Source organism: Cyprinus carpio, chromosome A21 (assembly GCF_018340385.1).
Source record: "Cyprinus carpio isolate SPL01 chromosome A21, ASM1834038v1, whole genome shotgun sequence".
Taxonomy (NCBI): Eukaryota; Metazoa; Chordata; class Actinopteri; order Cypriniformes; family Cyprinidae; genus Cyprinus; species Cyprinus carpio.
In genome coordinates, this window is record NC_056592.1 from 13,364,120 (window position 1) to 13,379,057 (window position 14,938).

Below are 14,938 nucleotides of genomic sequence, written 5' to 3' on the forward strand. Positions count from 1 at the left end.
CATAGATTCTTTACGAAGTGGGCGTCTTTATTGTGAGTCACACATTTGTGCTTTTGAATGCTTTTGTTTTATCTTTCTTTAAAAAGGGTGGCCTTTTCCTGCCGCCATTCAAGTTAGCTGTGCTTATAAATGATCAGGATTGAAAGGCACAGAAAGCTTTCTGAAACAAAAGCATCCTGTACAACACTAATTTATTCCCTTCATTTAATCCGTCATGCAAGTTTATCTAATCCAAACTAACCAAGCCCAACTACTAGTATTTACGTATGTGATGGCAATATTTCTGTTGTTATTCTTTAGAATTGTAAAATAACGTGAACTCCAGGGAGATTTGAATTGGATATCAGGGTAGCTCTCCCTCTCTGTCTTTCTCAGTCCCTGAACATATTTGCCATCAGACCATAAGGCTCTCTTGGGGAAACAAAGATAAAACTCTTGGGACCTTGTGTTTGTGATGTTGCCACACAAGTTTCCCTATGGGTATTTTCTTGGAACAGATGTATCTGTGTAAGTGTATTAGCCAAAGTCAGTTTACACAACCAAAGGACCTTATAGCTGACCGCAAAATACACTGTCAGAACAAACACCTCATCCATCACATCTTGAAGGCATTTTCACGTACAGTACAAAATCTGCCATTAAAAATAAAAAAAAATTCTTTTTTAACAAATGACCCATGAAACAAGGTGTTTTATACAGTTTAACCTAGGAATAAATATTAAATAAACATCCCAACTGAATAAAATAAAAAATAAAATAAAATAAAAATGCCATAATACAGTTAAAATGTACCAAAGTGTATATTCATAGAAAAAGTGCTTGCAAAAGAAAAACTATTGCATAGAGATTACAAAGCACTTTCTTGTGTTTTAAGCTTCCATTTCAGATTCAGATCTGAGAGTAGTATTTTACTATTTTAACACTGGATAATTTTTTTGCCTTTATTTAACCAAGATATGTGTCTATAACCCCATGTTCTGATTGAATGTTGCCATGGGGAGCAAGAAAAGTCAGGTGACCAGGGAGCCAGATTGAACCCCTGGAGAGATTTGCAGGTGAGTTCTTTTTCTCCTTTGAGCCAGTCACGAGTCGTTTCCTAACAAATGTAGACCGTTCCTCCTCTGACTTATACTCTGGCAGGCAACTCACTGCCGTAACTCCAGCTGACAGAAGACGAAGAGACAGTATGCATCTCATAAGCAGAGGGAACATGGTGTGATTTATCAGGCACAATGCAGCATTGTAATGGAGCATTGCACTAAAGCACTTATGTAAACCTCCTTCACATCCACAGCGCGTTTATGTAACTGAATGCACCATCAGACACCCTGCGATGCAGACGGTTTCTCATGCATTCTTGTCTCCATTCTGCCACTATAGACCCCATCTGTACACATCTGGGCGTTCAATACTGTTACAAACACATCCAACCTTTGACACAGTCAAGACTTGCAAAAACCAGCTTCTTCACCATCCCCGCTTGGCTTTTGTCCTTGCGCAATCATAGCCGCTTGCCTGTGACTCTGTCAGACCTGGGCGGCGTGTGCAATCCCTTTGTCATGACTTCCATTAGTACACAGTTGCCATGACAACTGGCTCTTATGAAAGCTCTCCACGGTTTCCAAGGATGGATGTTCTATTGGCTCTTTTGAGATTTAAACGAAGCATTTTGGCGCAGACTGACTCGCACGTCAGTGCTGCCCTAGATTAGTTTAAGCAGCGGAACGCTTTGTGATTCACACCTGTTGGCTGTTTCTGATGGTCTGTTTCAGCAGTATAAGGTTAGGAGAGTTTTAATGCTGAGTGACAAGTACAAAATAGACAAGAACAGGGGTTAACGGAACATTCCAGGTTCAGTAAAAATTAAGGCATTTGTGGCATGAGGTGATTACAATAAAAAAATACTTTTGAATACTTTCATCCTTTGTTTTCTTTTTTAAAAAAATCTAGGGCACTTATAACTTTAGTTTTATTATGTTGTTATGACTGCTGTACTATTGAAACGTGAGTATTTTACCATTTACTGACTGACATCATTAACTTTCATTGTTAATGGGGCCAATCTGTCAAGTTCCTCAAAGTTACCCAGATTTTTGCTTTTTGAGGTTCAAGCTGAAATTAATTTTGTGGTCAACAATATGCCACAAGTGAGACTGATTGGCTTTAAGCTCTAGTTCACCCAAAAATATAAATTATGTTATCATTTATTAACCCTGATTTTGTTCCAAATCTGTATAACTGACAATCTTCTGCAGAACACAAAAGAATACATTTTGAGAAATGTCTCAGTGTTTCTCAATTATAACCAAAACAGTTATAAACATGTGGTTACCAAAATATCTTATTGTATTGTACTACAATAGTTGCACAAATAAATATAGTTATTTTGATGTCCATGAAACACTTACTGTGATGAAATTGTAATTGTTCCGGAACCCAATCCTTCTAGCATGAAAACCTCTTCCATTCTTTTTTTATTGGTTTAGCTGAAATAAGCAATTGAAATGTTCGCGGCAGAGAGCTGACGGTTAATAGGCACTTCACTGCTTCCTGCTTCGTTTGCTTCGAAAGTTTATTTCTATTCAGCACTCTTTATTTATGTCTGTTGTCGGTTTGTTTCTTTTATAACTTCAATCTTTTATCTGTTCTTATGGTTCTTTCATTATTCTTTGATGATGACCAAACACTTTAAACTCCCAGAATGAATTTATGAACTTATTTTGGGTCTTAAAACAATCTCATTTACAAACAACCTTGAGGATGAAGTGACATTCTCAACAAAAGTGGACAGAAGAGGTCAAACCAATGGATAAAAGCATACCCCAAAAAATAAACCATCTGATTTCAGGTGTGAAGCATATATCCTGCAGCTGCTCCAGGTACAGGTGGTTTCTGTGTTAGTTATATTAAGCCTTGTTTCACATGCCACTTCTTTTATAGACTACCGCTGGCAATGAAAGGTGATTCGTGGACTCGCAGTGTATGAAGTTGTTGCTTTAGGAGTTTAAGGGATATAAATCAAATTTTAAGACATGCTGCAGTTGACCCTCTCAATGACGATGTTTGATGTTGTAAGGATGAAAAGGTGCATGAGTGGAGGCAGGTTCATGTGGGAAGTAGACTTTAAAAAGGGTGAACATTGCTTTGCTCTGATGAGCACAGCTGCGGCACATCGAGCGCAGTCTGCTTGAAGGAGAGCGAGAGGAAAGACGAGAGGAAAGGGGTGATTTTTCTGCAAATGTGAGGACAAATAAAGCAGCCCCAGGGCTTTTGGGGGTTATTCAAAGGTTATGAATAAACAGTCTCTTCTCAATTCAGCTCATTAATTGTGACTAAAAGTCAGGGTTGCTATTATTCAGTTGGACCAGCTGTCCACAAAGCAGATTATATTGCTTGGATTTTTGTTTGTACACGAGAAGCATGTTCCAGGATGATAAATGAGGAGTGAATTGTGTCAATGTGAATGTGCAAGCTCAAGATTTTCAGTGAATAAAGCTAAACAATCACATTCAGTGCTCAACAGATTAGAGTCCATCACCTTAATCACTCTGCCATCTCGTCTCCCTCTACTGACGGGCTGTTTTCACACAGATGGTTCCCAAGGGCTTCACCCACACCTGTCATTTGAAGACCAAAGGCACGTGCAGTACTAACTGATTCTGTTTCATAAACAGTAAATGATACCCTTGATATGGGAATGGCGAAGAGGATCTCAGTACAGATGATGCACGCGCTTAGTAACAACACACAAATTATAACGTTACTCCCCCAACACACACACACAAACTGGCTCAACTAGACAGTTTTCTCAGATTTAGTCTTTCAATATCAGAAGCTAAAAGGGCTTTTAATCATGAAGGGCAAAGGTATCAAGAAAGATTGAAACTGCAATTAAAAAATCTTTCGCGTTAAATCCTGTCCACATGTTCTAATGCATTATTTCTGGAAAATATTTTGTGGCGCTTGTGCATCGTTTAGCACAGAGAACCTTACTTTTGTGTATCTCTGGGTCCATCTGGTGGTGAGAATAGAAAAATACTTCTTGGGAATCAGTCTAGAAAATAGAAAGAACCATCCTAGAATTATAAATTGATCAGTTATAATATATATATATATATATATATATATATATATATATATATATATATATATATATATATATATATATATATATATATATATATATATATATATATATATATATAAATTAATTTTATATACTACCAGTCAAAAGTTCAAAAACCTGAAAATAAAATCTGATCTTAATAAAATAAAATCTGATCTAAAATCTTTTATAAAATCTGAAATAACGGTTTTCTATTTGAATTTACATTAAAATGTAATTTATTCATGTGTTGCAAAGTTGAATTTTCAGCATTAGTCTTCAGTGTCACATGATCCTTCAGAAATCATCATAATATGCTGATTTGATGCCAATTTAATACTGGTGCTCATTTATTAATAATGGTTATTATTTTTATTATTATTATTATTGTTAAAACAGTTTTTGCCACTTAATATTTTGTGGAAACGTTTTTTCAGGATTTTTTGACAAATAGAATGTTTTTTTAAAAAGTGCAGTTATATATAATAGAAATGTTTTGTAATATTATAAACATTTGACTGTCCCTTTTGATCAATTAAATATAAATGTAAAATATAGGAGAGAGTGGGGTGATTTGAGCCTGTGGAGAAATTGAGTCACCCCTTGTTTCTAGACAACCTTAAACAACATTGGTGACATGACCTCAATTATATGAAGAGTTAATAATTTAACTAACCCTGTGATAGAGAGAAGCACATGGAATAATTGGTAACTATATTAAGGTTTAAAAAATGTTGTTTGCTGTTCAAAGTGTTTTGTGTATGTTGAAGGACATGCTTCTTGTGTCTGAACAATTACAGACAAAACTGAAAAAATATCGCACATGATTGTGCTTTAAGAAATTATGATATGAGGCTATACTGTTAGCATGATGTTAACTCTAAACTGCTAGATGATACAAGTTTGTTAAAATGGTAGGAGGGGTCATTTGAGCTGAAAGGTTAATTGCAGTCTGATTTTTTTTTTTTTCCTTCAGTTTGAACTTTGCTTTGTTCTGCTAAATGATTAAATGTAAATGTAAATGAAATTGATGTACATAGTTAAGTTGGACCTGTTACTGTCGTGTGCTCGCTTTAAACACAACATAAGTAAAAACTGTCTCACTCTCCCCAACTAATGCTGGAAATATTATAATTTTGAAATACAGAAAAATGCAGACAACAATGCTGAAAGAGATTTGTTTTCTCTATTCCTTCTGAAGCTCAAAGGTCTGTCTCTTGGCCTAGAGAGGGACAGCTGTGTGGTGTTTATAGATCTCTGGTCACTTCCTCCCCATATGGATCAGCTCAGATACAGCTGCTCTGAGGCACCATGTGTCTGGTGTTGGATGACTCTGTGAGTATGGGACACAGCAGCTGAGCCGGGGCACACACCACCCTGTGGTCTCAAGCAGTTGGTTCATGTATGTACACACTAAAACTTATGTTTGCCCACATGCAGAGAGTCATGCATGTCGAGAAATCTTTTGTCTGGAAATTACACAGAGCACATTATAAGGAAATAAGACAAATATGTGTATATAGTGCATATAAGTTTGTATACGTGTGTGTGTGTGTGTGTATTTCCACAAATATAAAAATAATGAGAAAAAAATATTAAGCAGCATAGCTGTTTGCAATATTGATAATAATTGATAAGAACTGCTTCCTGAGCCCCAAGTCAGCATATCAGAATTAATTCAGAAGGATCATGTGACACTGAAGATGGATGCTGAAAATTCAACTTTGCCATCACAGGATTAAATTACATATATTAAAAATATATTAAAATAGAAAACAGTTATTTTAAACTGAAATAATATTTCACAATTTTTAATTTTCTTCTTCTGTTCTTAAGGCTGAATCCTGCTCTGCTCCCTGAATCTTTCACATAACTGGGTCTCACTTCCCAAACTGAATAAAATCTGGTACACTCCTCTGCAATGCAAGGTCAGCAGATGTACACTCAAATCTGCCCCTCCCTTAATTCCAGGATCATGAATATTTCATGTTGTGTGAGGAAAAAAGAAAGACAAAGGGGGGTGTGGCCAATCAAATAACCCAGGGGACAGGCGGTGTAACCCCTTCCTCATCAGCACATACACACAGATAAGGCAGAACCTGCTGCTCCACCCACCCACACACACAGACAGACTGATACAGCTCTCGTGTCCATACACTGCATCACGGTAAGACTTTCTACACTCCAATATTCTGGATGCTTTTAGAGGTGGCTCTGTGTTCTTTCTACTTATTTTCAGAGAGATAGTATGACATGTCTAGAGATTTGAAGTAAGAAGCAGAGAAATTACTCTGAGAAGCAGGGCACAGAACAAAGACAGAAGCGAGACATTCCCATTTCCCATAAAGACAGGATGGCCAACAGTCATCTGACTTTGCAGAATGGAAATGATTTTAAGGAACACATTCCTAAATGGGAGCAGCAGCTAGGTAATTTTTTATAGATAGAATTAATTATTATAGTGTTACACAATTTAAATGAAAAAGAATGGGTGAGACATTGGTCAAATGATGCCCTCACTAAACTCCCCTGAAGATGTTTTCGTTCATTTTTGTTCTGTTTAAGCTTGATGAACAAATATTAATTTATTTGTGTGAGTAAAATCACATATATTTAACTTGCATCTTGTTTGGTCTATAGTGCAGAAACATGGCTGACAAACCCAACATGACGGAAATCACATCATTTGATAAAACTAAACTCAGGAAGACAGAGACCCAAGAAAAGAATCCCTTGCCAACCAAAGAAAGTGAGTATCTGATCCTGAAACAGTGGCTAAGGATCTCGTTGTGATTATGTTATGATCAATATTTTGTTTTGTTTTTAATATATTGGTAATTTCTCAATTAAAAAATGTTTAATTGACAGTAATTAAATTCAGGAAACCAATTGCATATGAAATGAAATAAATATTTCAGGGTGTGAATCATCAATTCCTTCCTATAATTTGATTTGGAAAGTAATCTGTTTAAAAATTCCTCTTGAAATATACGTAATAACGTAAATATACTGTTTTTTTAAAATGCAAACCTATTTTTTTAATGAACCATATGCAACGTTATTTTTTTTCATGAAGCAGAATAAAATCAATTAAATTTTTTATTCACTTAAAACACTTCTCGAAGCAGAATAAAATCAATTAACTTTTTATTCACTTAAAACACTTCTCGAAGCCTGTCTTCTTGTTCCCCTGCAGCTATTGAACAGGAGAGGCAGGGCGAGTCCACGCCTTGAATGCTGCCATTAACCGCTCTCACACACAGTAGAGGGAAGTGACTGACTGAGATCAACAGGAGAGGGACTTTGGGAGGAATTGAACCAGTAACTGATGTGTCATTTGTTTCATAGCTCTGTTTGTTTGTTTGTTAGAGAACTAAATAAAAAGAAATATACGAAATTTCCTCGAATCTATTTTATCCAGTGGGGCCAGCTGATCATTCAAATGTATTAACGGTATGACGACTGCCAGCATATTCCTAACCATTTATAACAAGTCCTAACGAATTCTAAACAAGTCCTAACGAATTCTAAACAAGTCCTAACACATTCGAAACAAGTCCTAACATATTCTAAGCAAGTCCTAACACATCCGAAGCAGTTCCTAACACAAGTCCTAACATTAAGGCGATGTGCTCGAATCCCACCCTCCTCGGGATCTAGTGTTATATGGTTATAATTTACGCAACAAACATTCAAAACACGTAAAGAGGTAAATCACATGCGTTCAATAAAATTCACTGTTTTTTTTTAAGTTTGCATCGCGTTGTATTTCGCAGTGGATGTTCACACAAGACATCAGCAACGACGTCTTAAATTCTTGGTAATAACGCGTCTACAATACAAATTAATATAGGCCTACTATTTATTATTATTTTATTATTAAAATAGAGCATTCAGAACTCCTGATCACTTCATTTTGCCATAGACTATAGAAGAGACTTTGATTTTACCACTAGATGGCACTGTAGAACTTCCGTTCGCTGCCATGCATCCTAACTGTAGCTTGTTAATTTATAACTATAAAACTATAATGCAATTAATATTAAATATTAAAATAATAACTGGACAAGTTTTGTCAGGCACTTTAGCTTTGTTTTAAATTAGCTGTGTTTAGAATAGGTCTGCATGCATTCCCGTAGCACGTCTATAATCCTACATTATAAATCCATCCATACTTCAAACTGCTTGTCTTCTGTAGGGTCGAGAGGATGCTGGAGGTCTTACATTATATTAATACAAAATGTATTTTATATATTATAATATAATATAGCTCTATATGACCTTTCTGCGTGGACAGATTGCAAGACATATTGTTGAATGTTGTTATGCTGAGTCTAAATGCTGAGTAAAACTTCAATTTCAATTTAATGTGTTCCTACTTTTGACACACCGACATATAACAATAGGCTACATGACTGAAACATGAGTAGCCTACATTACAGTTTGTTTTAATACGCAAGGCTTTACATTAATAAACAAAGTCACATCTGGAGATAGATGCATTCAGTTTGTAAACAAAAAAGGAACATTCAAAATAAAATCCTAAATAATAAACAATCAAAAAAAACATCAGAAAAAATCAATAAAAAATAAAAAATAAAAAGATGAGAAAATGAGGCTGGCCCCAGCTGGTGTAAACATTACGTCATGCCGGTTAGACCAAGAAACAAAGAACTGCAGGACTGAGTCTCAAGGTTGATGACGAGAAGAATGCGATAAGGCGAGTGTTAAACAAAATAACAGGTGGTTTGTGTACCAAAGACGCTATCAGTGAGTTCACATCACTCTGTTTCAGCCAAACTGGCACTGAGCCATGCCAACTTTCCAAATCAAGCATTATCAATAATAATCTGACTGTGAACCAAAAAATGTCTAGGGAGTTTATAAATATTAATTAATAGATATAACATATTGTAATAGTGTTTTATTATTTTTCCTGGACATAAATATTTTAACATAGCTGCTTCATTGCTTATTAATATTTTTAATCGAAAATCATGTGATGTGACCAACAAAGACACATCCTAGAGAAACATTAATCAGCAGAGCCTCATAACTGTGTGTCAGGGTAAAGAAGTCTCTCAAAATAGCAGATAATTTGAGTCTGGTTAGTTTAGATCATAAAATGTAAACATTTGTGATTTGTTGGTATCAGTTTTTGTTTTGTTTCAAAATTATATGGAGCACATTTCTGTGGCCTTGGTACATTTTTAAATTAGAATTTTAAAATATTGAAAATAATTTTCTTTGTCATGTCATTAATCCATTTAGAGAAAACAATCATCTAAGTATCATTCTCGGTCACATTTTTAATGGCACACAGTTAGAATGAGAAACTAACTGCTATCAGAAGGCCTGGCCAGTACTGGTCATCGTTCAGGGACAGAATGGATGTGCAATGTGCATTGACCTGGCAGCACTTTATTTCTCAGTATCAACAAAGTTGCTTTCTAGGAACATGACAGGGTGTGTGTGGCCACATTCCCTCTCTCTCTCTCTTATCATGTGCATGCTTCTGACTTTCTGGATTGAAGGTGGAAAGACTAAAATGACATACACTAAACTAGCTAATTGAATGGGTGGCACTTCAAAAGAAAACAGATCTTAGTAAGGTTTGGATATATTGCTTTATCCAAAACTAGGTTAAATGCAAAATGCTATCCTGACCACAAACAAACATGCTCCTGATATTACAGTGACGTGAAGGTGTCCAGTTCACTGATCATGTAACAAAAATCTTTAATAAAAGACTACATTACACTACTACACAGTACCAGTTCTCAATAACTTCCACCATGTGACATCAGACAGGACACGCCATACACAACACCATCTATTGTTGCTGCTACACTGATCTGATGAGAACACTATGGATCTAGGCTGGAAGGTAAAGAAGTCATATTTACAATATTCATCCTACAAATGGAAAGCATCATTAAAATTAAAGGAATAATCGTGCAATACAAATTAAACTCAAGACTATAACATTTGTGGCTCAAATTTTTGTGGCATTCTCTAAAATTATGCTAAAATGGGTTACAGAGGCACTTACAATAGAAGTGAATGGAGTCAATTTGTTGCAACAGAACAGCAACAAGTAGTAAACAATATTTGCTTGCTAACCTTTTCTGTGTCCGGTTATACCCAATTTTGCATGATACCTAAAAACCCTAAAATGACCATAAAAATGGAATAAAAAATTTAATTTCACAGCGGTTTTATAAAATAAGCTCCACATTTCTTTCACATTCTCCAAAAATTTGGCTCTTTCACTTCCATTGAATTTCATTGTAATCCCGATTTTTCTCTTTTTCAGCCTCTTTAAAAAAATAATAATAATCAACATTATGATGGCAATTTGTATTGAACTGGAAATATTTTTTTAAATAATCTGAGTACATTAACTCTACATAAAAATAATTTAGAAACAAATTTTAGTCAGAAATTGCTAGTAAATTTCAAAATTACACATGAATTAAACAACTTTGAATTAGAAAAACTGTAACAGCTAAAAAAAACATTTGTTTTATTTACAATTTTTTTTAAATTTTATAATAAATAAAAAAGGAAACATAGAATAGAAAAAGAATAGAGCAAGCTAGTGTTAGAGGCCTTTTTTTTAGAGAATAAAAAATTTAAATGGGAAACAAGCAGATAGTAGATGAATAGAGTGCAAGTCTAAAAGGGGCAAGTGTTTTTTTTTAAAGAATAGAATTAGAATAGAGAGTGCTAGAGTTAGAGGGACAAATAAAGATGGAAGAAATGTGTTTTTAGCCAATTCTTGAAGATGGCTAAGGACTCTTGATTGAGTTGGGCAGGTCATTCCACCAGAGGGAACATTTAATTTAAAAGTCTGCGATTTAAAAAAAAACTTGAAGAGACAAGTCCAAAACATATACTTTTTTGATTTAGTTTTATTCCAAAATGTCATATTACATCCAGAGAATGAACAGCAAACAGTACAAAAATCATCATCCCAACGGTTTATTTCTAGAAAATATGACTTAAATGCCCTTTAAAGGGTCATAGTTCCATTACAAAAATAAAATAGCTGCATTTGAACTATCCTCAGATAGTAAAAATGTAGATCACATAGTTACCTTCAGAATGGTTGTAAATAAAGAGTAAGGAAGGCACTGAATCAAACAGCAGCAGAAGCTGCACTTTCACCATAACATCCACCAAACTCAAAACGCTCCTCCCCACAACAGAAACACTTGACCTGAGCATTTCATCATTTAGATAAAGTAAAAATAAAGCATGGAGGCAATAATGAATGAATCCACAGCTGCTGTGATCATCCCTCAGAACATGAGCACTGGTAGAACAGTACGAGTCAGTCCATTTTTCCACACGAGCTGGAGACATCCATCACATATCCATCACAAACTGGTTGTCATCAACTGCAGAGAAAAAGAATGAGAGACAGAAGGGTTAGAGGGTTCAAACTCCCTCTTCACATACCCCTTACAAAAAAAACACACCTGAAAAACATCAATCCTTTCACATGAAGCACGGTACACCCTGAGGATATTCCCCTGACACGGAAATCAGACTTGCCAAACTCTGAGCAGGTCAGATGCATTTTTATTTGCTTTTCTCATGAACTGACATCAGACACACCAAAATGTGACCTTGAGCTTAGAATGAAGGGGGGGGGGTAGAGGCGGCAGCCTAGGGCAAATTTTTTCAGTTAAATTCATTTTTTTTAAATCAGTATAGTCAGTTTTTACTCTACTTAGAAACACTTAAATTGTATTTTAATACATGCATTTGGGTTAGTTTTGTGTCTGGATGTATTAATTTGAAATACATAAAGTGACTTGAATTCCTCTTCTATGATGAGTATGTTTTTAACTTCTGAATTAACATGTTTTTAGATCTTTTCAAAAAAATACATTTAATAATTTATTATTAAATAATACTTAAAATAACCTAATAATTTATTAAATATTAAAATAAAATGTACAAATGTTATTCATGGTGCAAAAAAAAAAATTAAATACAATACTACATCACACCACACTACAAAATTAAATAAAATAAAAAAAAAACCATTTTTGAAAATTATGTTTTTCAAAACCAAATGAAACCAGCATGAGTACATTTCTAAAAACAGATTTTTATAAGACATTCTTTTCATTATTATCGCTTTTGTCACTGACACACTATACATAAAACTTGCAAATGAGACTTTCTCGGTGACGTACTGTATTCCAGTAGACAACCGCAATGTGCCGTGTAAGTGTATTTGTCAACTTACAGCAGACAGAATGGACACAATCAATTATGAACATGTTTAAACCAGTTCATCAGGTTTTGCTTGAGGCTGTTGATTTGGAAATTGAAAACTGTATACAATACATTACATGTTAGAGACTTCAAATGGGATTAAGATGAAGAACAAAAAACAAAAAGCTAGTGCAAAAAAAATATATATATATATTTTTTTAAAAAGATGGAAATGATGAGGAGTCACTTACCAGTGAGATCTTTGTTGCCGTTCTCCTGCTCTGCTGGTTGCAGTGAGGGTCTGGTGACCCCTGGTATGTGGGGGAGGCAGCAGGGTGGGGTGCGCGCGATCGGCGAGTTTCGACATTCCAAAAGAAACTTTCGATCATAGATGATCCGAGTTCCTGCAGGGAAAATATCAATATTAGTTTAAGAGGTTCAGCCTCACATAAAGCTGGCACAGGTTCATAGCATTTTTGCTTCAGGGGACTTTCTTCCTGCTGAGTTCTGCTCTATGTAAGAATTCAGAAAAACATGTTGTGTCACCCGAGTGAAAGCCTGTAGTGTAGTTTAGCTCATGTTAGAGTAATGGAAACAGGGTGAAGAGCTGACTAGGGTGCTTTCTAAATGCATGCAGGCAAAAACACTCAAAAACAAGGTGCCCCTGTATAGATGTCCTGTAGTAACCCAAAAATTTAGCAACATCATCCATTACTGCACAAGGACCCAGTGTGATTGGACTGACTGAGGTCTGACTTAATTAAGAAGATCTAAAACGTGAATTGAAATAAGCAAGTTTAAGAAATTAGTTCTTATATATATATATATGATATATTATCTTTTTAATTCAATATGATGTGTTACATCTCCTCTGGTCATTCAAACGCATATATATTTTCGAGATATTAGTCAAAACAGGATGGTTTTTATGGATAATGTGCTGTAACTAAAGGTTGATTGATATAACAGCCACTGGCTTGGTTTCAAAAACTGAAGCAAGTCACATTTCTTCATGTGAGCTTTAATAATCATGTGATCAATGTTGACAGTTGTGGTATAATGTAGTTTGCGGATAGGTGTTTATATAACATTATATTAGTTATATTTTGTACAAGTTTATATTAACTGCACGTTTCAATTGTAACTTTTTTCAATGTTATATCATGCCTTCATTTAGTTTACTATTTTAAAAAATCTTATATATTTATCTACTTTCTCCCATACCCCAACCATAAACAAACTATCAAAACATAAAAATAAAACAAAAACATTATATAAAATATATATAAAATAGATATGACAGTTTAAAAAACTATAATATATAAATTAATATATATAAATTTATTTTAAGTTAGATAAACACCTATATTTATAAAAAAAAATACATGTGTACAATTTAACAATTCAAAAAAGCTGAAAACTAAAAAACTAAAATATTATATCCTATTCGCATTGAATTATTGAATTAGTCTTATCATACATGATGTGAGATGTGGTGGAAAATCACACAACCCCTTCAAAAACAACAACAATAAAAACAATTCTCACAGAAATGCACCTTTCATTCACTTTCAACCTCTTTCAACATACAAAACAAAACAAATAAAATAAAATATTGTAAAATGTGCTTTAAATTAACTTCGTACAGATCCACTGGGCCAAATGTGAGCATGATTAAAACAAACACACACTCCTTTAAATCCAACTGCCGCTGACAAGAGTAAATCACGGAATCGCTTAAAAGGCAAAGGGCCGCTTGTAAACATCGCATTGCCTCCGGCGTCATGACCGCGTAATGCAAACGATCAACTCGTGTCACACAAAAACAAAGTGCGCTCGGATACCATATGGGAAAAACTCGCACATAACTATTACTAGCTCTAAAATACATCCAGCGATTAAGAATAAGCACACCAGGTCATCTTACCTCCAGGAGTTGTTGAAAACACGGTTCCTCCAGGAGTTTGACTGTAGCTGTCAAGGAGTGGAGACCGGTTAAAGCGGCTTGGAATCGGGCAGGTCGACGAGGCTTCGCAGCTGGTTGACATGATGAACCTGAATCTAAGCTCCAGACATTAACGAACCCCCGCAAATATAATAGATCAATCCACCGAAGAGTAGCACCGACGAGCCCCAAAATCGCAAACCTTGAAAACCAGACAATCGGACAGACGATTGCACCACTGACGCGCAGCGTTGAGGCCCTCTATTACCCCTCTCTGCAGAACACACTGATCCAGGGGGCGTGGTGGCCCTAGCTAGGGGTGGAGATGGGTGGGTTTTTGAACCATGGGTGGAGACGGGTCTATGTAAGGTGGGAGGAGTTGGATCTGAATCCAACTCTAAATATTACCAATCATTCATATGAATAAATAAAATGAAATATAACAAAACAAAACACAATCTACCCCAAAAGACCAAATATACCTCTCATGATAAAAAAACCTGCTTACATATGGCTCCCCATATTTGCAGTACATTTTCTCATTTCATGCATGACAAGATTAGTGTTGCTCTATATCCCAACAGTCCTTTATTTTTTTTTGTCATACAAGTTATGCTGCCCATATCCTAAGACAATTTTAATTCCTATTTTAAGAT

At 35.2% G+C, this 14,938-nt stretch overlaps 2 protein-coding genes across 3 annotated transcripts; one reads left to right on the forward strand and one right to left on the reverse strand.

The window, feature by feature from the left end:
• Positions 1-6,131: 6,131 nt before the first annotated feature.
• tmsb (thymosin, beta) lies at positions 6,132-7,502 on the forward strand. 2 transcript variants are annotated; one of them, XM_019096866.2, is made up of 3 exons: positions 6,132-6,272; positions 6,746-6,854; positions 7,302-7,502. In XM_019096866.2, exons 2-3 carry the CDS (start codon positions 6,755-6,757, stop codon positions 7,337-7,339), a joined length of 138 nt encoding a protein of 45 aa, XP_018952411.1. In that variant the 5' UTR covers positions 6,132-6,272; positions 6,746-6,754; the 3' UTR covers positions 7,340-7,502. The 2 variants fall into 2 exon arrangements, with proteins under 2 accessions (XP_018952411.1, XP_042567474.1); XM_042711540.1 differs by lacking the exon at positions 6,132-6,272 and adding an exon at positions 6,321-6,534.
• A 3,500-nt stretch (positions 7,503-11,002) lies between these two features.
• On the reverse strand, positions 11,003-14,424 carry eif4ebp3 (eukaryotic translation initiation factor 4E binding protein 3). The gene is made up of 3 exons (XM_019096871.2): positions 14,265-14,424; positions 12,589-12,741; positions 11,003-11,508 (listed from the first exon to the last, which is right to left on the reverse strand). The coding sequence occupies exons 1-3, from the start codon at positions 14,383-14,385 to the stop codon at positions 11,477-11,479; spliced, it is 306 nt and encodes a 101-aa protein (XP_018952416.2). The 5' UTR covers positions 14,386-14,424; the 3' UTR covers positions 11,003-11,476.
• Between the last annotated feature and the right edge of the window lie 514 nt (positions 14,425-14,938).

Coding starts and splice junctions, on each gene's coding strand:
- eif4ebp3 (XM_019096871.2), bottom strand. CDS start 14,385: ATGTCAACCAGCTGCGAAGCCTCGTCGACCTGCCCGATTCCAAGCCGC. Junction 12,742..14,264: donor GTTTTCAACAACTCCTGGAG/GTAAGATGACCT, acceptor TTTTCCCTGCAG/GAACTCGGATCATCTATGAT. Junction 11,509..12,588: donor CGGCAACAAAGATCTCACTG/GTAAGTGACTCC, acceptor TTTTCTCTGCAG/TTGATGACAACCAGTTTGTG.
- tmsb (XM_019096866.2), top strand. CDS start 6,755: ATGGCTGACAAACCCAACATGACGGAAATCACATCATTTGATAAAACT. Junction 6,855..7,301: donor TCCCTTGCCAACCAAAGAAA/GTGAGTATCTGA, acceptor GTTCCCCTGCAG/CTATTGAACAGGAGAGGCAG.